Here is an 18501-nt window from a genome sequence, read left to right as displayed (position 1 = left end):
TATCCGGTCCCTCAATGTGAGACAATTGTACTGAAAGTAATAGAACATTAAACCAACTGTTTCACAATCCCTGCCAAAAGCCACACATCTCCTATCAAACCCATCCGGCGTATCCAGAGACTGACTGACATGTTCTTAAACAAAGCAGGGCACTTACAGGGCAAGAACAGAAAAAGGAGAGCTGAGGTGAGCTCTACAGTTTCATGCAGTGTGGTGGTGGTGGGTACCTCCAGCTATACATGCATGCAAATTTTTTTTTAAAAGAAAATATCACGCTTTTGCTTCACCAACAAAAGAAGCTGTTGAAATAGTTTTGTCAGACACAGCTGATAAGGATAATTATGTGGTGAGAGCTTAGTCATCCATATCATGGTGACAGAAAGGCAGATTCTCTTAAAAATAATGTCAGCACCACAAAACTCTAAAGAATATCTAAGTATAAAGCTTTCCAGATTTCAGACATAGCTTAGGTAAGCACTGGGTCTGCAAAGACACAGGCTCCTCCGAGACTCCAGTTCGGTCCCGTAACTAACCGCTAGAGGGAGCCCATTTTTCTCCATAAATCTCATTTTCATAATGCTTTTGTATGCACACATTCTGCAGTCACAAATTAACAAAACAATCACAAAGTGTAAAATATGCAGATTTCTGTGTATATTTTAAGTTAAACAGAAATGGAGATACACAGTTCAGGCATGGCCTCCTCTAACATTCACACCAATATACTTGCCAGATGGAGGAAAAGGCACAATTCCCTGTGTTATGCCTTATCAGAAATAGCACTCTAAACCAAGCAGGCTACAAAGGCCATTCCAATTTGCCCTTAACAAATTCATTAGCGCAAACGGGTTGATATTGCATTCGGGAGTTCACCATATAGCAGCTAAACTTGAGAAATCCCATCTGTCTTGAGTAACTACAACCCAAATATAACAACAACCTCAAGAAGTGCTGGAGCAACAGTGTCCCCTTTCAATTAAGGGGTAAAGAACTTTCCTTGGGAGTGGAGGAGCCCCAGATTTTATTCTTCATACCACAGATGCAGGTTTGCCCATCTTTGCATTTATGCCTTTTGTACTGCAACTGCCAGAAGTTAAAATGCCTTCCAATATTGGGTTTCATTACCTTCTTCATACTCCAAGAGGCTTGTCAAGTCCCATCCTGTAGCCAGACCTGTTCTCTACTTAGCTAACACTCCTCCAAATGGCTCCAACACATACACTTGACAATGTTTTCCTTACACAAACCTAATTATGCAGCCTAAAAGGACCAAAAGATTTAAAAAATTGTTCTGACTCCTTTCAGCTAAGGAACCAGGGAAGCATACTCATGAGGTATGTGACTGGATGAGCAGCAATATGGTCTGGCAAAGTCCAGCTGGCTTTATTCTGTGCCCTCTTCTTTCGCTGTGTTACACCCATCGCCCGTGTCAACAAGCTCAACCCAGCAGCAAGCCAAGTCTATGAAGGATTAATCTGGGGAATAAACAAACCAAAGCAAAAGCCTAGCCCAAACAGTGAGCAAGGTCCAAGCACATCCACATCGAATCACACCTCTCACGTCTTCTCCAGTACATAATAGAACTGTCTCTGCTCAAGACACTGGGGAGCAGTCACCCATCCAACATCAGTAATCCTAAGCCAGTCCATCAAGTCAGCAGAGAAAGTTGGATATCCGCCCCAAAGTGCAATATTTTCTGCCATAGGCTTGCTCTCTTTTGTCACAAACCACACTGTAAGCCCAAGAAGACCAGTCCTTAGCATAGGCAAAGTACACCTAGAGCAGGGTGCCCCTCTCCCTCAGTCACCAGAGTAGGGGACCCGTGATGGGGTGATGGTGTCTGGGTAGCAAGAACGTGAGATAGTAGGAACTGAGGCTTGCTACCTCCAGAAGACTTGAGAGGAAACGTAAGAACTGGAAGATCTCAAACTGACCATATTTTGTAGCAATCACAGAAAAGTGGTGCGGGTCATCCAGCCGGTGAGGAGGAACACTCTCCAACACACAGGAAAACTTTGCTCAAGTTAGTATGTCTTACGGAAGCAAGTGTCTTAACTTTCCCAAACACGAGGGGTAGGCAGCATTTCCCCCAGCATTAGAAGCTTTCTTCTAGGCATATCTTCACCAGAGACTCTGGGTGCACATCCGTCTCTCAGGATTACTAATACGAGCAGATGCTTCTTTCATGTTTGGGAGTTTTGCCATTGACTTCAAAGTAGTGAGATATAACACCTTGCGTATTCCCTAAACACACTTAATAACAGTACCCGACACATTTAAAGCACTTAGACATGTTAAAGGCATTGTACAACATTAGCAAAAAAACCAGGAACCCCTGTCTAGGTGGTTCATGAGAAATCTGGTAAGCCAAGAGTCTTTCCCTGAATCAGATGCTTATCTATTAGCCAGCTAATAACTGTGCAACTGCTTCTCTAACTGATCTGTACCGTCATAAACAGGGACTGCCTTCTGCTGAGCTGTGGAGACTTCATATTACTCATAATCCTCTTAAATCATAACAAAGAATACAGACTAGAAGGTGTAAAGTATACAATAAGCGTTCTAAAACCAACATTAACACAGCCATCTCAGCCCAAGTCAGAGCCTGCATCATGGAAGCTTACTAAACTCCTTTTGAAGTCAAGTTCTGGGGGTGCAAGCAGTGTGTGGTTTGGCTCCTAGTGCCAGGATGGTGTGACGGCAACACACACCAAGCAGTGCCTGGAGCCAGTTCAAAGCAGACAGGGGCAAGGTCAGCCTAGCATGGCAGCACTGCTTCAGCGACAAGGCCGTGGGGCTAAGAAATGAGTGTTCCCCTTTGCTTCAGGGCAAGCAATGGAAAGAGAAGGAACAGCAAGATCCCCTTGGAGAGGGAGAAAGTGAAGGGCTTTTGCCTCTGGAGGGCTCGGAAATAAGACAAAAACATGGTTCTTGGAGTAGATCTTGAACTTCACTGACAACATGGAGAAGGCCACCATCAGGAAACCTCAGCACAGGTCCAACCAGAGCCACCACTGAACCATCTTCATCAGCATTTTTTAACTTGGACAAAAGTTGTCATTTGTTGATGTGTAGGCATTTACAGGTGTCAATCAGGTGTAACCTGACAAGACCCCCTACATACCAATTACAACCCCATGGTCAGCAAGCTGAACTAAAGCTGTTGAAACCAGCCTTAAGCGATGACTGAATATTTTCATAAAACATAGAATTATAAGCTGCATGATCCTGTACTTATTACGTGGGGGGATACTGCAGGAGGGTCTCGAGATTCTTCCTTTTGGAGACAACAAAACTGCCATGAACTTCTGCACTAACCTGCACAACTGCTAAAAAGCATACACAAATACTCAACACTACACTTTATTAGGAACATTTCTGAGATTAGTATTAACATACACCGATGTTTTAACTGTACCAGGTACATACTACAGCAATAGAAATGGGCATTCCTGAATATATATCAGTCAGAAGGTACGCATGATAATTACCAATGAAAATCATTAAGTCCGTTAGCTGTTTTAAATACCAGGCTAATAGTATCAGCAGCAGGTTTATGTGTGGAACGTTCCTCCCCCAAGCACTGCTTCAGGTTACTTTGCATGCGGTATTCCTCAAGTTTTTATAGCATTTATCTACAGAGTTTACAGTAATAGCCAGAGATGCTCAGTTTGATACTATAATTTTAACTACTGTTGCTTAAGACTGCCAGCGTACACACTCGTAGCAACAAACAGCAGGCAACAAAACTCCTGATTCCTAGAAATCTTCATGTCCTCTGTCACTTCTTGAATCTCAATGACGTGTAGGCACAAGACGCTTTACTCGCTGCTAATGTGCGATATGTGATACTTGTAACTGCAGTTCACGCGATCCTGAATGACTGCCCCTGTAGTACTACCCTTGCAAACAATGCTGTAGCCATCTCCACAAGTATTTGTAAGCATTTAGTCTTCCAAGAACTTTTCACTTGAAACGACTGCTAATGTATTCACATTTGTAATAATTAGATGCAAATTTATAAAAAGCCACTTTCTTGCTCAGCTGAATTACTATTCTATTAATAGTGATGTTCAAATGATTTTGAAATTCCCCACTGTTTAACTTCAAGGATTGCTCATTTTATTTTGGAAATTTACTCTTGGTTGCAACTTGACAAAGAAAGTATTAATTTGTTCACATTTATGAGACATTTATATGGTTCAGCCTTTTCCATTCATGGGTCAGATATTGAATTGATTTCCTTGGAAAACTACAGAATGAAATATTCAACGTAAGGCATTCTGTAGCTTAGATATGAACTACAAACTGCAATTTTACTGGGATGTCCCTGTAGGTCGGCTTTGGCACGTACGCCTGCATGTTTTATGCTTTGTCTGAAGGAGGAAGCTCCCACAAGTGAGGAGAAAGCTCTCAGATACGGGTCACAAGTTGGTGTATCAAAACTTAGACGAGAATTAAAAAAAAAATACAATACCTCAGCATATTTCCCCCAAGCTTTCAGGAAAAAAGAAAAAGAAAAAAAAAAAAAAACCAACCCAACATAAACCAGATCCTGAATATTCTTTGGTATTTCAGTGGTTTTCTGCAGAGAGCAGGAAATCAACCAAGATTTGTCCAAAACCAGAATGAAGGCAAGAGGACACGCTCCGACGTAGGTTGCTCAGGTTTCCTCTACACTTTACATGGGGTCATTTTACTCCTGCTTCATTTTTAACAACTGACAAATGCCATTTACAGGCTTGTTTCCCATCCAAAAGAAGATTAAAAAAAAAATCAATTCTTCTCTCTCATAACCTTGTGGCATTTTCCAGCTCCGACACCAAAACCCATTACAGTCCGATTATCCTGATTTCTGAACCAAAACCTTGAAGCCGTTTCAATTGTACTCAAAACAGAAGAAACGAGACAATGGGAAAAAAAGAAAGCCACCACTGAACACTTGGTGCGATCACCCCCTCTCTCACAGCTTCGTTCGCATCGCCACCGATGGAGCGAGACCCTTTCCAGCCCGGGCAGTGGCTACGAGGGGTGCTGCGAGGGGAGAGGGGGTACCCGGCCCTCGGGGAAATCTCTCCGGTCCGACTTCTCGCCGCCCACGACCCGAGACAAACTCCAGCGGCGGGTCGCGGGCGCACCCCCCGCCCCGAGCCCGGGGAAACCCCAGATCGCAGCGGCCCCGCGGGCTGCTCCGGCCCGGGGGACCGCACTTTCGGCCGCCTCCCCACCGCCCTGCCGCGCTCCGCGGGACTCACCGGAGATCTCGGCCTGGGGCACGCCGCTGAGGCTGAAGCCCTTAGCCCCATACAGCTGCCGGACCTCGGCGCAGCTCCTCGCCTTGCTGCCGCTGTCACCGCGAGCCGGGGCGGAGGCGACACACAGCAGCCAAAATCCCCACGGGAAGAAACGCATCCTTCTCCGCTGGCCCCGCCACCTGCCGTGCGAAGGGCAAAGCCAAGGTCCCGCGGCGGGGAGGCGGCCGGGATCCCCGGGGCGGCGCGGTGCCGGGCGGCGCGGGGTGCGGCCCCCCTCCCCGGGCAGCCCCGGCGGGACGGCGCGCAGCGGGCGAGGGCGGCAGGCGGGGGAACCCCGGGTCGCAGGCGCTGCCGCTGCCCGCGGGGAAGGCGCCGGGGAGTTCAATCCGAACGCCGCCGCGGCTCGGCGGAGGGGACAGAGATCCAAGTTTGGCCAAGCCGGGCCGGGCCGCTTTAAAGCCCCGGAGCGTGACCGCGTAGAGGGCTTTTGTTCTTAGCACGGCTGCATCCCCGGGCAGTCCCGCCGCGATGCTGCCGACTGCGGCGGCGCCGCCGGGCCGGGCGGAGCGGGGAGCGGAGCGGGGAGCGGCGCTGCTCCCGCGTCGTGGCTCGGCTGGGCTGGGCTGGGCTGGGCTGGGCTGGGCTCGGCGGGTCGGTCCGTGCGTGCGCCGGCACCGCTCCACCTGCGCGCCGAGCCGGGCGGCGGGGGAGGCTCCCGAGCGAGGCAGGGCTTCCCCCGCCGGACGTGGCATCACGCCGCCCGGCGCCAATCCCGCGCAGGGCGCAGCCCCCTGCCCCGGGCCCCGGCTCCGCCCCCGCCACCGCCCTGCGCCCCCGCCGCGGGCGCTGCGCAGCGCCGAGCGCCGCCGCCCGCCGGCCCGGCCCGGCCCTGCCCCGCGCCGAACCGAGGGCGGCACAAGTGCGGGCGCCGCAGGGCAGAGCGGGTCCCCCCGCGGTGCGGCTCGGACGGGGAGGTCCGGCCCGGCCCGGCCCCGAGAGCAGCCCGGGGGCGAGGAGCACCGCTACCCCGCCTCTGCGACGGGAGGTCCCGGCTGCGGCGGCACCGCGGACAGCCCCTTCCCGGGCAGGCTTCAAACTAGCCTTGGAGCACCGACAGCTGGGGCGCTCGGGGGGTCGCACGCCGTCCTTCGGGAAGGACGCAGCGAAAACGGGCATTAAACCCATCTTTGCGTCGTGGTCCAGGTGCTTAACCTGAAGACCCCGAGTTTCCCCGAATTCGGTGGGAAAACAACCACACAGAAGACTTAAACTTATAAAACACTTAGCCAGAGCGGTGAGTAGAAAGCATCTTAATTGAGAGCCTGGGAATCCCAGCAAGGTCCTGGGGAGGCTAAGAGCAAATGTGGGAAGAGAGGCAATTTTCAACTACAGATTCTCTGCTTTGGAGTTTAGTTCCTACAGCAGCCTGCCAGCTCCTGAAACTGCTGCTCTGCAGCTCTGCCAGCCGTGTTTTAGACTGCTTCCCACAGAACTGAGGCATCTGTGATCACCTGTGTGCCAACGTAATGCCCGTGTGTTTCCCCCCAGATGAGCTCTCAGGCTTTTGGCCAGTATCTAACGCGTTTCACAATGGATAGAGGACCCAAAGATAGACCTCCCAGTCTTCTGAGAGCAGTTGTTTTCTATGGAAAAAGGAGAGGGAATCTGCCTGTGCCTCAGCCAAAGCACTTGTGTGAGCTTACACCTTACTAGACATCACAAACCCCAACACAGACACCCCACCACCACCACGGTCCCCCCCAAAACCCCAGCAAAATCTATCAGAGATTGTACCTTTTGGACTAGTCACTGACATGCAAAAATACATGGGAAAGTTGGGTCATTCATCTTGCTACTTCAGAACTGCTTGTTCTCCTGAGGAATGGGTAAGGGAGAAGTAAGTGACAGCAAAGTAATAGCCCCACGGAGGGGAAGGATGGCAGTAGGGAAGAGAAAAGTTGTTGCTTTCCTATGAAATCGCCTAATGATTTCCCGTGAAATCTTCCTAATTAAATTATCTATGAGATACGACAGAGCAGATTAAGAGGGTCTAATTGCAAAGACAGGGAGACTTTTATAATGAAGATCATGGCTAAGGTAACACACCATTGTCACCAAAAGTTAAAAACTATGAGTCAGATACACCCCATACACCCCAAATCTTAATTCTTTTACGTTGTGCCTTTTGGTCTCTTGCTGCATCTCTCAGTGATGCAGAGGTTAGAAACCCAAGGCTTGTAGATTTCCCAAAACTTGGTACACCTCAGCTTGGAGGTCGCTTTGCAGGCTTTCTGGAGCATGGAAATGGGTCTTGTTCCTGGAAATATGGGGGAAAAAAATTGCCATGGATGATGTAAAGTCTGACCCACCTTGTTTTTAAAAAGGATCTCTTTTGTAAATGCAAGAGTACCACACACATAACAGGTTACCAAGTATGTGGTGTGGCACAAGGTTGTTTCAGCCCTTACTCTTGGGTATTCTAATTTTATAGCCATAACCCTTTCCCCACCCCAGGTTTTGAACATACCACTTGGAGACCTATGTCAGAGATCTCATCTAACTAATCCAACTACAATAACAGCAGAAAACAAGCACCAGAGGAATCCATACAAGAATATATATTGCCAGGACTACAGGAACACCAGGATCTTGGTTCTTCCTCCTGGTACTAGAGGGAAAATCAAATACTTACAGACACCCAGTTAACAACGCTCTCACTTGGGTCTGTTGAGGGGAATGAACTCTAGGAATGCAAACTCCAAAGAGACAAAGTACTTGATAGAGAAGAAAGGCAGAGTCATAAACCTCTTATCTGGTCTGGATGCTCCAGAATGACTCAGGATGACACAGGGGACCAAAGTAGTACCTAATTTTCTCTTTTCTTTCTCAAAGTCTGGGGTTGGATACTTGCTGCTGTTGTATATCGAGGGCTTGCTTCCAGCTCTGCCTGAAGTGACCTTGGGAAAGGTCTCTGTGAGCTATGGCTGCACCCCAAGGTTGCAGCATGAAGCCCTCCGCAATCATACAGCTGCTGAAGCGCACTGAAATACTGACTGCTGACAGAGAAAGAACTGGGACCGAAACCCTTGGGTTTTGGCCTTGTGAACCATCCCTTGAGCTATAGATCATTTCAGAGACAGAAGTATTTCCCTTCTTCATATACATCTCACTTCCCCAAGCTGGGTGACAGCAGTGCCTGTGGCGGGAGCTAAAGTCATGTCATTCCTGATAAAATCCTGAGAGACAGCAGCACGCACTCTGCATATTCACATGCACTCTGCTATTCCCATGGTGAAACACTAGGCTGCCAACTGCCAGCACAGATCACACTGCGAGCTCCCAAGCCCATTTCAGGGGCTAGAACTGGAGGTATAAGCTCCGCCAAAAACTCTGTGATTAAGTGACCATCATCATGTCACTTACCTCCTAAATAGGGATAAGAGCGCTTCTTATGTGACCACCTGCCTGTGAGATGCTCACATACTATCATAATGAGAAGCTTCTAGGTAGACAAATTAAAAATAAATCCAAGCTGATACAAGCTCTTCAACAGAGAAGCTATCTGCAAGTCTATACAGGTTCCAATCCTGAGCAAACAAATCTTAAATTATGAGGCACGTCTACTCATTTCGCTGATAAAGCTTGTATGCACACCCAGGGTTTGGGCTACGTACATTTTAAGCAAATTGAAATAAACGTCTTCAAAGTGTCATGATGAAAATGTATTTTTGGCATGCATTATAAATTTGATGTCTTCTATGTGTATTTGAGGACCAGATCCACTTTCTGAACATTCTCAGTTAAAAGAATGGAGCTTGGCAAAAAGTGAACAAAAGATTGTCCAACGATGGGCAGAAAGAGCTAGAACTGGGAAAGATAAGAAAAAGCACAGTAAAACACAAGATGAGTACACAAAATGCAGAGGAGGAGAAAAGCACACAGCCAGCCAGCAAGACAGTCAAAGGAAGACAGAAAATCCATCCTGCTGTGGAGATCACCTCTTGACAGTCCTGACAAAAAGCGCTGCCCACTGAAAAGCTGATCCAAGCATTATGAAGAAGCAAGAATGATGAAGAAGAGCCAAATCATCTGGCACAAGTGGGGAAAGCTACCCTTCAAAAAAAAAAAAAAGTGAACAGAGGCTTTGTGCAACCTCGCCTTTCACAGGGATGTCTTGTTTCTCTAGTGCTTTCCAAAAGTTTCGCAATGCAGTGGACATGCCTCTCTTTTTCATATTGACACAAATCAAGAATTGTACAGGCAGCAATGCAATTATGCCCACCAGACCTCCAGCTGGTTCCAAAATGGACCTATGCTGAGTTACAGCAACCTGGAGTCTGACAGCAAAAAAACCAGATAACCTTATCAAATTGCATTGTATGCCACATAAAAAGAATAGAATTCCCACTTGAATTCAGTGGTGTTTCTACCTTTTTCATTATGCATCAAGTACAGAGCTCGCACAGAATGGGGAGTGGGGAGGGAAAGGAGATGGGCAAACCCTAAGTGGGCTACAACTTCCTCCCTCTCACCAATGTCATGTAATGAAACCCTTGGCACCTTTCCCCTAGCCAGTTTTCTGCTACTTTTGATTCTGCAGAAACATCAGAAAATTTGGCACCTTCAGATTAAAAATCTTCATCAAACTAGGAGTATCTCAGTACCTTTTCTCCTGGTCTCTTTTAATCTCTGCTGTATCTGTCTCCTACAGAATTCATGAAAGCTCTCCCCCTGCTCCCTGCACCCCCAACATTTGCTGGTGTTCAGCAGAAGCTGGACGTGTGTTTTGCTGAATCAAATCTAATTAAGTTATTCAGAGGATTTACTAGATTACACCTTGCTATCTATGGCTGCTTACTTCTTCACTGGATCTTCCTTCATTAGAAATCTGGCAGCTCCTCCTCCCCTCTGCACACATTCCCCTGTGAAGCTTTTCTGACATGCGCAGGAAGTGAGTGTCTGGTTGTTTTGGTCACCAAAAACATCAGATCAGTCCCTTTGAATGGCTGGGACATCTATGTACAACTGACAAATCCAGCTTGATCTCAGTTGACTTCGTAAGAAGCCGTTTGCCTTACTGAAATGCTAAGACTTGTTGGGTTTGTGTGTCCAGATTAATTAATCAAAAATATTGTTCAATACATGTATCCTTCCCAGGTCTTGAGGGAGCCAGATTTGTCCCAAGGCAAGGACGATCACAATTCTGGCTGCTGAGGAAAAGAGTGTATGCTAAGGCTTGGCCAACCTGCCGTTCAACCCTTCAGTGGAACAGACCAGTTCCCTTTAAATGCAATGCTTAATTCCCGTGTGTGGCTAGTACTCTGCAGAGGGAGATTATGAACAACTAAGTAATTTCAGACAGAGAATCTGGCTAACACAGGTAATTGCCACTCTGTGCTGTATTTTGAATTGAACAACCCAATTTTACAGGAGTGACTTAAAGGAATGTATTGCTTTAATGACCTCTTACAAATGACTCCACTCTGCAGGACTGTACTTGTATTACATATGAGTCAGAGACTTCCCAGTAGAAAGAGGTCTTAAAGGCCAAAAAATAAATAAATGCCATCAACTCATTAGAGAAACTGCTGCTAATTGGGTCTGCCCCAGGAAGTACATTTCATCCTTTCTGGACATGACTTTCAATAAAGCTTTTCCTGCTCCCAGCTCCCCAAAACATATGCAGCAGTGAACAAAGAATATGGACACGGCACTGAATCTGTTTTATGTTTGATAAGCAGAACTTAGTTCGGTAGTATGAAATGGCTCAAAATTGGGCCCAGGATTACTAGGTTAGAAATGTGTTATTTCAGCATGCCACTACAGTGATATGTAGAAGATTTCTCCCACTTCCTCCAAAAGTTGCAATCGGATGACTTCCTCTTATCATTCAAGAGGTTATATCCAGAAGTAGACTGTTTTTGAAAGGGATTTTTCAAGTATAAGTCTCCCCTCATTCTCACTGTCATCAGTCTCTGGGCATTGGCTTAAGAAAAATGCCCATAGGAACATACTCTGTTCCTATGAACGCTAGTTCAACAGCACATTCCTGAGCATTGGTCCAAGGCACGTAGAACTGGGACAGACATCTCATAGACTTCTGTGAGAAAAAAACTTATAGCCATGAAGAAAGAAACGTGTGGAGTCACAATACAGGCATCTGGCAATGCTAATGGAATGTCTCAGCTGACACTTTATCCTCAGCTGTTGCTACATTAAACACTACAGACTAAAGCACTTAGATGAATTAATACAATTATCTTATGTTCTGCTCAAGTATTTATTTTTCCCTCACATCCAGTTAGGTACAACATAACCTGTTTTTCTGGAGAAACTGACTATGAGGAAACACTGACAACATTGTACTGAAAAGCACCGAATGCCTTTAGTTGTGAGCAGAGGCTCTCACACTCCAGGCTTTGTCTGTGCTAAAGAAAATACCCAGTGGTGAGCGGGTGTCAGCCAGAGGTGCAGGTAAAGTAGGGTTAAACACCAGCTAGCTGGCGGGATAGCTAACAGCAAATGTTCAGCAGCCTATCACACACAGAGGAGAAAACCTGACTTCGAGTTTGGAAATGCATCCTTCCCGTGCCTTTTTCTCTGCGTTATTAGTAAGATAATTACTAGGTGACACACATTTTTTGATGTGTGCCAGCTTCACTTCTGATGTAACTGTCCACATGAGTAGAGTTACAGCTGGAATGGATTTGGTCCAGCATGTTTTTCATTTTAAGATCTATGCATTTTGCAACAAAAAGACAGTGTGTGAATCCACTATGGCTACATAACTTTAAAGGTGCTCAAAGGCCAAGCCCTCAGAAGATAGTGTGATGCCAGTGAAGGTACACCAGTTTATCCTGGCTGAGGATTCAGCACCCTTATAATCCAACATCCTCGTGTAATGTTACTGTCTCTCTGAGTACTGTTTCTTTGGTCAGGACCAAAAAACATCCAGTGTTGGATTTTTCAAGACACCAGACAACAACACCCATCTTCTCAAGATCAAGAATAGAGCACTCAATCTGATTTCATTTCCTCAACCTCCTAGAAACCAGAGAGCATGAATACAAGGAGATGCAGAGACACTGGGTGTTAGAAATTATAGAACTCACCAGGACACTTAGTTCTTTAAGGTTTTTCTGTTTGTTGGTTGGTTTGTTTTTACAGTGCTACTTTTGAGCATAGCCTTGAAAATAAATTGTTTGTAATAGCTATGTATCTTTATATCACATATATAGTTTTGCCTTAGGCAGGACTTTTCTTCTGTGGCTAAAGGAGCAAAGCTTAGCTCCTTTGCCTCTATTGTAGCAGATGCCAGGGACATTGCTTTTTAAAGCATTTTAAATAGAAGTTGGTGGACTGAGGGACCCTGGATCACACTTTCAAATCTTCCTTGCTGCCTTACAAAAGCTATGCAGTTAGGTGCAATGACTCACTCACACTGACATTTTTGGGAAAGAATGATGCCTTTTATAATAACATTGATATTCCCCCATTGATGTCTCAACACTGGCTAATTTAGAAAAGAAACATGTAGTGCAAGGTTGAAAGGTCACAGGCCAGCCAAAGAACTCATGAGATCATGGGACCATGAAAGAGGCTCCGGCTTTAAAATAAAATAGCCTTTTTTCTTTTTGTTTCTTTTTTTAAGGAACAGACAAACTTTTCTGAAAGGCCAGGAATTTAATCTGAACTCTTCTTTCACATACTGTACAAATAAAAACTACGCTGCAGAACTACTTGGGGGGGGTTCAGTAGAGTTTATCTCCAGAGATCACTTTAATCTGTATTGAGTAGAGAAAGAGAGGGAGAAGGAAGGACACACATTTACTTTTAGAAAGCTGTCAGACCTCTTTAAGCCCTGATGTTGCCATTGTCAAGCCAACACCCTTCTTAGATTATTCTCCCCACAGTTTGCAATGCCTCTGCAGTCTAGTGAGTGTGAAATTAAATTATGAAATATTGGATTATTTGTGGCTGTTGTGTTCTGCTCTATCCACACTGTTCTTTTCCTTTTCCCAGTCTCCTGATTTTTCCTGATTTTTCCCTCTCAGAGATAAAGGAAAAGATTAAAAAAAAAAGCTTACAATATAATAAATTTACTTCCACAGTGTTCTCTAGACTGATGTTTGCACCCTCAACAGATTTTAACACAGGTTCAGGTTTGAGACTAAAATCAGAGCCAGATTTTCTGGCTTTGAGTCATTCAGTGACTGCTAACCCACAAAGTATTCTTTTTTTTTCCCCAAAAGAGGACTTTATTAGTTTCTACCCAATATTAGGTGTATATAAAAATAATTACAGTCTGATGGAGACTATCTTTCAGATTTCAAATGAAACAGAGCATCTTTTCCTTTATAAAGGAACCTGAAAATGTTAACGTTGGATTTAGAAATGGATTTGCAAAAACAGAAGAGGCCTAATGTGCTGTGTTCCCTCTTCCCTCCAGTGCAGCAGCAGCTAACAAATATTATTTGTTGATGCAATATATATAAACCATATATCTTTAGTATGAGAATTTGTTATTAAACCAAAGCAATTAGGCACCGAGTGCCTTCATAACTATAGCTGCTCAAACTGAAAAAGACAAAGTGGTTTCCTAATGGAACATGCAATTGATAAGAGAAGAAATTATTCTTTCGTAGCTCATGTCTTCAGAATTTAAGAAAATAAAGACATGCTCCTATAATGAAGCACTGTACTTTAGCCTTGCTGTCCTCCCAAATTTTCATAATAAAATGCTTCATTTCTGTGCTTTCTTGGCTCTCGTTTGTGTCACATTAACAAGGTTCATAAACTCTAAGGTAACCAAGTATAATGCACCTGTAAAGCTTACTGACCAGCAAGAAGAATTTACTTTTGGGGCATAATCAAAATCACTATTAGAAACTGCATGCATTTGCTTAACCAAGTGAGGACTTGTACTGGATACCAGTGTATCCATAGAGTTCTCTGCTTAGAAAGAGACTGATCCAGTGTCAGAGGAGAGCGCTATCTGCAATCTCTGACTGCCTGTCCTTCCTAGCTGCAGCCTGGTGGAAACAGGAGACTCTCTCCTGACTCTCTCGACATACAAACACACAATCACCTCGATTAAGAAGTTGAGAAAGTACTTGCCTGTAAAAAATTGTAACCTGCCTTCCACTGTGACATCCTGTTGCAGGTTAACCCCGGTAGGCAGCTTAAGCACCACACTGCTGCAAAACCAGTTCACAGCCTGGTACTCACTTGTTTTCCAGGGAGAATGCTGTAATTCATTTCATTGAAAGTCAGAATAGAGTTCAGGGCTTTTTTACATGTCCTTCTCACAGTGGCCCCCCATATTTCAGGGTTATTTCAGTTAGTTACTTGCATGAAGAGTTTGGAAAAAAAAGTAATCCCAAACCATTCCAGTCCACGCAGCATCCATTATGAAAATAATTCTAAAAGATCTCCGTTTTCACTCCTATGGTCCTCCACTACGTGAATGAGTATGCTGCTGACCCTGCAGAGGGCCCGTAAGTACTCATACGTGCTAGGGGCTCTGTTAGAGAGTCTGTGTCACTAACATCTATGTTACTAGCGTCAGCCTGATAGCTCAAGCTCAATTACAAAAGCTAGTATCAGAATTTAGAGTTGTTCACTTAACAGCTGCTGTTGCTCCCATGTCCTCAAGGCAGACAAAAGTTCACCCATCTATGGCTGCCACTGGCATGATGGGTCACAAGGTGAAAACACCGTGCAGTGTGTCCACAATGGCCTTCTTGGGTATCAAAGCACAGCAGTGTCTGTAAGTCCTTATAAATTATACCAGTATACTAGCTAACCTTTTTATGTAGGCTTAGACAATTTCCTCCCTCCTCCCATTGCTCATTTTTCACAACTCACAAATGTCTGTTTCACACAAACAAGAAAAATGAGCTGGCAAACACCCTGCCCATAACTCAATTTTAAGGCAGAGAAATACAATTTTCCCCAAATCTTTCCTTCCTAATGTTTTGTGAAATGAACTGTTCAAAACTATCTATTGAGAAGGAGCTGAAAATCCTTCCCTCCAAAAAGTAGCATAATAAATGTACTCTTCACTCTTCAAGAGGTGCAGCATAGCCCACAAGAGAAAGTACTCTTTTTCTCCATTTATGGATTTTGATTAAGTGTTCTGTTCATATGGATTTTGAAGTTTTGATGTCATCCTTTTAACTGTTGCTTTTGTATATGAAAAGCAAAATTGGAGATAGCCAAATGCAGAGAAAAACTGCAAAATTATCTTTGTTAGCTCAGTAGGAATGGCTGGCATCTCTTTTCTCAGACAAACTCCCCTTAACATCAATGGGAATTTTACATAGCTATTAAGCACGGATACCACTCTTGGCTGGAGAGATCCTGAGGCACAGATTGCTGGAAGCTCAGAGGGTGTCAGTGTGGAAGCACTGCTATATGCTCTTCCCTGTAAATCCAGTAGTGGCCGTTGTCACAGGCAGCCTTTTGGTCTGACCCATTCTCATGTACACTTTACAGAGTCTCAATTACTAATCTGGTTATCTGAAACCATTTAAAGTTACAGTTACATAAACAACAGCATTAAGAACTCAGGTGACTCCCATTGAGGCTCTTTGTGCATTTAGGTGCCTCAGCAGCAGCACATTGGTTTCCCAGGATGAAGCAGCTTAGCTCCAGGGAGCCTGCATGCGTGGTGTGGTAATGCTGAGGACAGACTCCTACCTCTTTGTCGGGTCCTGCAGCGCGCAAGGAGCCTTGCGTGAACAGCTGGGCAGTCTCAGTTCTCATGGCAGTCCAGAGGAGAGAACTATGCTTGTGTGATGTGATACTTAGGAATACATTTGGGGCAGTAATGGATACAAAAAAAGCCTCTGAGGTATCTTAATGTCTTTGGTGTAGTTCCTCTTCCCAAATTGATATTTGTTTGTATGACATACATATAATGATGCCAGCAAAGAACACAAGTTACAGATATCCAAGGAAGTTCATAAGAACACAATTCATCCATCACGATGGTACTCCTTAGCACGTCTGTGCAAACCCTCCAATAACACTGTATATTATCTTTCTCTTCTCCCATACTCCATGAACCTCCCTGCTTTCCCTGCCTGCTGGTTTTGTTCTTTACTCAGCTAGAGGAGCTACTGTTAGGATGGTCTTTCTCCTGTTTAGGCAGATTGCTTTGCCTTTCTAATGCTCCTCCTGATCCTGCCAGTCCAGGGAGCACGAGGCTTAGAAGAGGAACTGAACTCACATCTTCCTAAGAGCAATCACAAAAACTGAGGTGGATGAGCTTTCACTTGCCTTATTTTGTATTCACTCAGCAGTGACCCACAGCCATTGAAGAGGTTTTGTTTGTGTGCAATAATCAAACAAGTCAGGAACTCACCTCAGAACTTGCTATGCCGGACTGCTTGTAGCCGTAGCTTTGACTCAATGATTCATCAATTCATTTGATTGATAGGGTTGATAGAAGGTCTTAAGGGCTCTCCTAAGAATCAAAATCAAAAGAAAATAAATCCAGATACGAAGGTGCCCTATATCTTTCTAAAGCTCCACTTGGTTGGGAACTAAGCTCATCGACTTTTAATTTCATATAATGAGAAAGTACAGACTTACCTTAGTAAGAACATGGCAAATATTAAATAAGTACTAGAAAGTAAAAAGAATGACAATAGCTACCAGGGAGGATAAGTCTGAGAGTTTAGGGTTTAGACTGTATGAGGCTGAAAAAATAATAATAACCAGAAAGCATGGAAATTAAAGGCAGTACTTGTTAATTACAGAATATTGAAAGCAGCAGGATAATGAGAAATGTCCACTTTTCACCTGTGACAATGGAGACAACTCCTTCCTAGAATTAAATCTCTGGTCTTTTTGTATATGGTCCTGTCACAGTGGGGTACTAACATCATCACTATGTTAGATCACTTAGTTTATCATATGCAACATTGGATTGTGCCTTAATGTACTGAGGGTTCTCCCCTAAACCATGTGACATTTGCAAACTGGTGATTTTAAGCTGACCTCATGGAGCTGAAATAAGAAACATTTGTAAGAAACTCTCTCATGGAAAAAGTTGAAATTCTATCATTATTGTTCCTACACAGGCAGAATTTCCGTGGGGACACCTGACTTACTGTATCTGTGGCTTCCTTTCCAGCTGGACTAAAGCAGTTAACAGCAACTGAGGATCTGCCTCACGCTTCTGGTTTCAGGCAGAAACCTATTTTATTAGGAGGACAAAGACAAACAAACTATAAATAAAACTGCATAAGGGCTTTATAAATCAGTATTTTAAAACTTAACTTTTCATCAATCTATCTGCTACTCTGCTCTCTGTGATGCCACTTCATCTCAGCAGAGACATAGGCAGCCTGTATTCTTTCAACCTCAGCAGGCTGTCACTGGTCTTTGATATAGCAGCTGTCTCATAGCTACCACTAGATTTCAATTAAACCAGGCTATATTTAGGGTGAAAATAGGGCTATTTTAAACTGCCATACCTGCCAACTTTTATTCACTCTCAGCAGTAGTTATTTTATTTGATGTTCCTGGTTTTAAGCTGTGCCATCCATAAAATTAAAAAGATACCAGAAACTGTGATGTATTTTACATTCACATCACCAAAAATCTATCATTAAAAGCAGCACTTCTCCAGAGAAGAACATGCTTAAAGATGATAAATAATAAAATGCTCTCTACTCATAGCTAGGGTTGCTAGCAGAGACTTGCCATGGTGGGGCAATACAAATGATTCTTCAGTGCCAAGGAGAATTAAACTCAATACATTTTTCACTGATCGCAGGGGTCTATTGCTAACAATGTTAATGCTTCCATGGAAAGAAATGGCATGTGGGATGTCAGTGTAACACTTCCGTGTTGTCCGACACAACATGCTTGTTGTAGGGACAAATTATGTGATTTGGGGTAAAATAGTTATGTCTCCTGGCGTTTTCATTTCAGATGGTCATCCCTTTCCTCCTTCTCTATCAATATTGTATCGTTCACATTTCATCAGCAGATAACGTGCGAAAGCCACATTAACGGACTGACTGCAATCCCCATTCCCCATTGTTATGGTGGGGCACAACCTCCAAAATACTGTAACGCTCAACCTGTGGTCAGCGTGGTCCACTAACCCTCATAAAACTTCTGTTATATGTACACACATACATAAATGTATGCAAACACACACACTGTGATGCTAACCTGGCATTAAAAGTGCACCTCTGTTCTAAAATGTGTGAAGAAGCCATATTTTTAG

General features: G+C 44.5%; 1 protein-coding gene across 1 annotated transcript in view; it reads right to left on the bottom strand.

Moving 5' to 3' along the window:
* Positions 1–5487, bottom strand: part of GPC1 (glypican 1) — a 225707-nt gene extending 220220 nt beyond the window's left edge. Inside the window, exon 1 of the mRNA XM_076341600.1 lies at positions 5256–5487. Coding sequence (XP_076197715.1) covers positions 5256–5412 — 157 coding nt within the window. The 5' untranslated portion in view covers positions 5413–5487. The remainder of the gene's footprint in view (positions 1–5255) is intronic.
* Between the last annotated feature and the right edge of the window lie 13014 nt (positions 5488–18501).

The sequence above is a fragment of the Aptenodytes patagonicus genome, chromosome 6, assembly GCF_965638725.1.
Source record: "Aptenodytes patagonicus chromosome 6, bAptPat1.pri.cur, whole genome shotgun sequence".
Lineage (NCBI taxonomy): Eukaryota > Metazoa > Chordata > Aves > Sphenisciformes > Spheniscidae > Aptenodytes > Aptenodytes patagonicus.
This window is presented reverse-complemented; position numbering and strand designations above follow the sequence as displayed.